This window comes from Enhydra lutris, unplaced genomic scaffold (assembly GCF_002288905.1).
Source record: "Enhydra lutris kenyoni isolate GAN:26980312 unplaced genomic scaffold, ASM228890v2 scaffoldscaffold13, whole genome shotgun sequence".
In the NCBI taxonomy this organism is placed as follows: domain Eukaryota; kingdom Metazoa; phylum Chordata; class Mammalia; order Carnivora; family Mustelidae; genus Enhydra; species Enhydra lutris.
In genome coordinates, this window is record NW_019154097.1 from 52,308,691 (window position 1) to 52,312,028 (window position 3,338).

The 3,338-nt window shown below is 62.1% G+C and overlaps 1 protein-coding gene across 1 annotated transcript in view; it reads left to right on the top strand.

The window, feature by feature from the left end:
- Positions 1-845, top strand: part of LOC111145735 (trinucleotide repeat containing 18) — an 81,636-nt gene extending 80,791 nt beyond the window's left edge. The window contains exons 28-29 of the mRNA XM_022500898.1: positions 86-160; positions 460-845. Coding sequence (XP_022356606.1) covers positions 86-160; positions 460-666 — 282 coding nt within the window. The 3' untranslated portion in view covers positions 667-845. The remainder of the gene's footprint in view (positions 1-85; positions 161-459) is intronic.
- Positions 846-3,338: the final 2,493 nt, after the last annotated feature.

Here is a 3,338-nt window from a genome sequence, read left to right on the forward strand (position 1 = left end):
GGCGGGGGGCGGGGGGGGTCTGGGTTCTGGGATAGCGCAGGATTGCGCAGGGCTCACAGCCTCCCTCTGTCCGTCCCACACGCAGCACTGGGACCAGAAGTCCGGCCGCAGCCTCCCGGCCGCCCTGCGGGCCTCCAGCCAGAGGAAGGACTTCATGGAGGTAGGGACTCGGGGTGGAGGCCAGGCCCCGCAGGCTCTCCGCACCCAGCATGGACGGGGTGCGTCCGGGCCCCCGGCCCCAGCCCTGTGTCTGGCTTGGTGCTGTCTGCTGCGCTGTCTCCCTGCACTTTGGGGCCCTTAGGCCTTTGGGCCTTTGTGTTGGTCTGTGTGTCTGTCGGATCTCTCTTCTCTGTGTTTGAGCCCTGGCCTCGGCCTCTCTGGGGTGGGGCGGAGGGGGTCTTTCTCTGTCTCTGCCCTCAGGGGCCCCCCAGCCCTGACGCCCGCCCGCCGTGCCCGCAGCGTGCCCTCTACCAGTCCTCCCACGTGGACGAGAACGACGTGCAGACTGTGTCGCACAAGTGCCTGGTGGTGGGCCTGGAGCAGTATGAGCAGATGCTCAAGACCAAGAAGTACCAGGACAGCGAGGGTCTGTACTACCTCGCGGGCACCTACGAGCCCACCACGGGCATGATCTTCTCCACCGACGGCGTGCCTGTGCTCTGCTGAGCGCCCCGCGCCCTGCCGGCTGCCTCGCGCCCTGAGCGCCGACGGGGACCCCTCGCCAACACTGCCACGTCTCGGGGACCACGCGCGTTGGTTGTGTGCATGCAAGTGTGCCCTTGGACGGCCCGGCGTACGTGAGTGTGTACATGTGTGTGCCTGTATGCATGCACGTGCGTGCACGCGTGTGCACACGTCCCCAGCCCCCCTCCCACGCCCCCGGGTGCCCCCCCCCCCGCCGGGGCTCCTCTCTGCTATCAGGGTATGGCTCTGCTGGGCCCTGGGCTGGGGCAGCCCCTCCAGCACCTTGTAAGCACTTGGCCGGGCGGGGCCCTCAGGACCCAAGCGCCTCCAGGCTGAGGCCAAGGCCCAGCAGGGATGCAGCGGGGAGGGGGTTTTTCAAGGAACCAAACTGACACTCGCTCTGGGGTTCCTGCTGCTTGAGGGCCCTTCCCAGGGCTCTTAGGGCCCAACCCCCCTCAGCACGGAGTTGCACCCCAAGCCTCCAGCCGTGAGATGGGGTAGGGGGTGCAGACGGCTGCCCTCTCACCAGCCAGGCCAGGCCTGCTCGGGGCTCCGGCCAGGGGCCCGGCCTCTGCCCTCTCAGGATGGCCTGGACTCTGGCGCAAGAGCCAAGTGCCAGGTTGGGGGGGGGGCGGGGGGCTGCTCACCCTGAGGCCCGGGGGAGGCCCACCCCTCCCGGCCTGGTCCGTACACTACACACAACCCCAATGGTGCTGAAGCCCCGGCCCCGGCCGCCTGGAGGGAGCGGCAGCTCTCTAACCTGTACAGTTCTATTGTACCAAGACAAGAGACTCTCCCCGCCCCTGTATCATACGCCTTTAAATGGAGTCAACTTTTTAATTATATATATAAAGATAAATATATATAAATATATATAAATATAAACTTTTTAAAACTGTGAAAAAATAGCTATGAAATTATAAAAAAAGCAAACACATTCTGACGTGCAGAATATTATTTTTTGTTTCCTATTAGATTGTGAGTGTCTAGCACCCAGCTTCACGGGCCTCCCTTGTCCTGAGCACACCCCACACCCCCCCACCCGGCCCAGGTGTACTGTACTCGTCCCCAGAACAGAGAAGCAGTTAGGGAGAGCAGAGGCGGAGGGAGGGAGGGGGGGGCCGGCCGGGCGCAGCGGCCCTGCTCCCCCTGCTCGGCCCCGAGAGCACTTACCAGCCCCTGCGCCTTCCAGGGGGACGGGAGGCCTCGTCCAGACAATCTTAAGGGAAGGAAAAGCCAGACTTCGGTTTTGTTTTTTGGGGGACTTACTGTTTTCCTTTTTTTTTTTTTTTTTTAAGTTTCTTTTGGAATTTTGTTGGCGAATTCTGTGTGATCTTTTTCATAAAAAAAAGAAAACAAAAGAGAAAAAGCTATAATCGGAGAACTGCTGTTGTCTGGAGTGGTTCATTTCGGGACTGGGGGGGACCCTCTAACTTTCCAGGGCCAGGACGGAGGGGGGCACCTCCCCTCATGCCGGGCTGTTTACACCCAAGCTCCCGTCAGTGAAGGGAAATGAAGGGTTTCTCAATGGCCCTGGCCACATCAAAAGCCAGAAGTGGCCGTGCTGGGTGGCTGAGCTAGGGGACAGGACCATTGGTGCCAAAAGCACTCTGGGCCAGTCCGAGGCTGGAGGTCTTGCACTCCCAGCCACGCCCACATCTGCAGACCCCAGAACAAGGCCAGTGCAGTGGTCTCAGGGATCCTGGGCAGGGGTGGGGATGTAGGATGCACCCCTGCAGGGTTGGGGAGAGGCTGGGCCCTGCTCCTAGTGCTGCCACCCCCGCCTCCTGCCCTGTCAGCTCTCAGGCTGACCCCACAGGTACTTGCCCAGCGACCTGCCGAGGGAAGGACCCTGGTGGGCCTTTTGATCAGAGAAACCGAGTCACCGGCCCCCTGGCGGCCACACCCACCTGGAGCAGTGTGCTCGCGCCACCTGGTGGCCCTTTGTGGTATTGCCTTCAGGTCTTGGCTCCCATGGCTGCCCACGGTGCCCACCTCGTGGGGCGGGGTGGAGGGGGCGGTGATACCTGCCCAGGGGGTCCCGGTGGGTGGGTCCCCGAGGCTGCAGGCCTGGACCACAGCCCCTCTGATGGCCAGCCCCTCTGTGTAACCCTTCTCCAAGGGACTCACACCAAAAAGTGGACCAACACCACTGCTTGGGGAAACTAAGACACCAAACCATACAGAAAATTGTTCGTATCCCACGAATCAGCAGCATGAGCAAGACTGGAGCCCAGCACCCTCAGCCTCCAGTCCTGGCTCCATCCCTGTGGGCAGGGGGCAAGCTCTCCCTGCCTTTTGTCTTTTTCCCTGTTCAAAAGCATGGGGTGCAGCCCTTCTCCCTGACCGGAGAGCTGAAGGAGCACCAGGGTGCCCTACGCACCCCCAGATGCTTCCAGCGCCCACGCCACTGTCCACCGCCTGGCTGGTGCGTGGAGATCCTCCAGCTATGGGACTGGTTCACCCCTGCCCCCCGCCTAGGAACTTCAGGCCTGGATACGGACAAGGCCACTTGACAGATGGGAAAACTGAGGTCCCAGCCATGTGGGTGGCCCCGTCCCGCCAGGACCCCTTCCCCAACCCCCAGTGAACGAGGTGGTGGGGACAGCCCCCACCCGCACAGATGCTACTCAGAGGCCGCAGCTGAGCAGGTC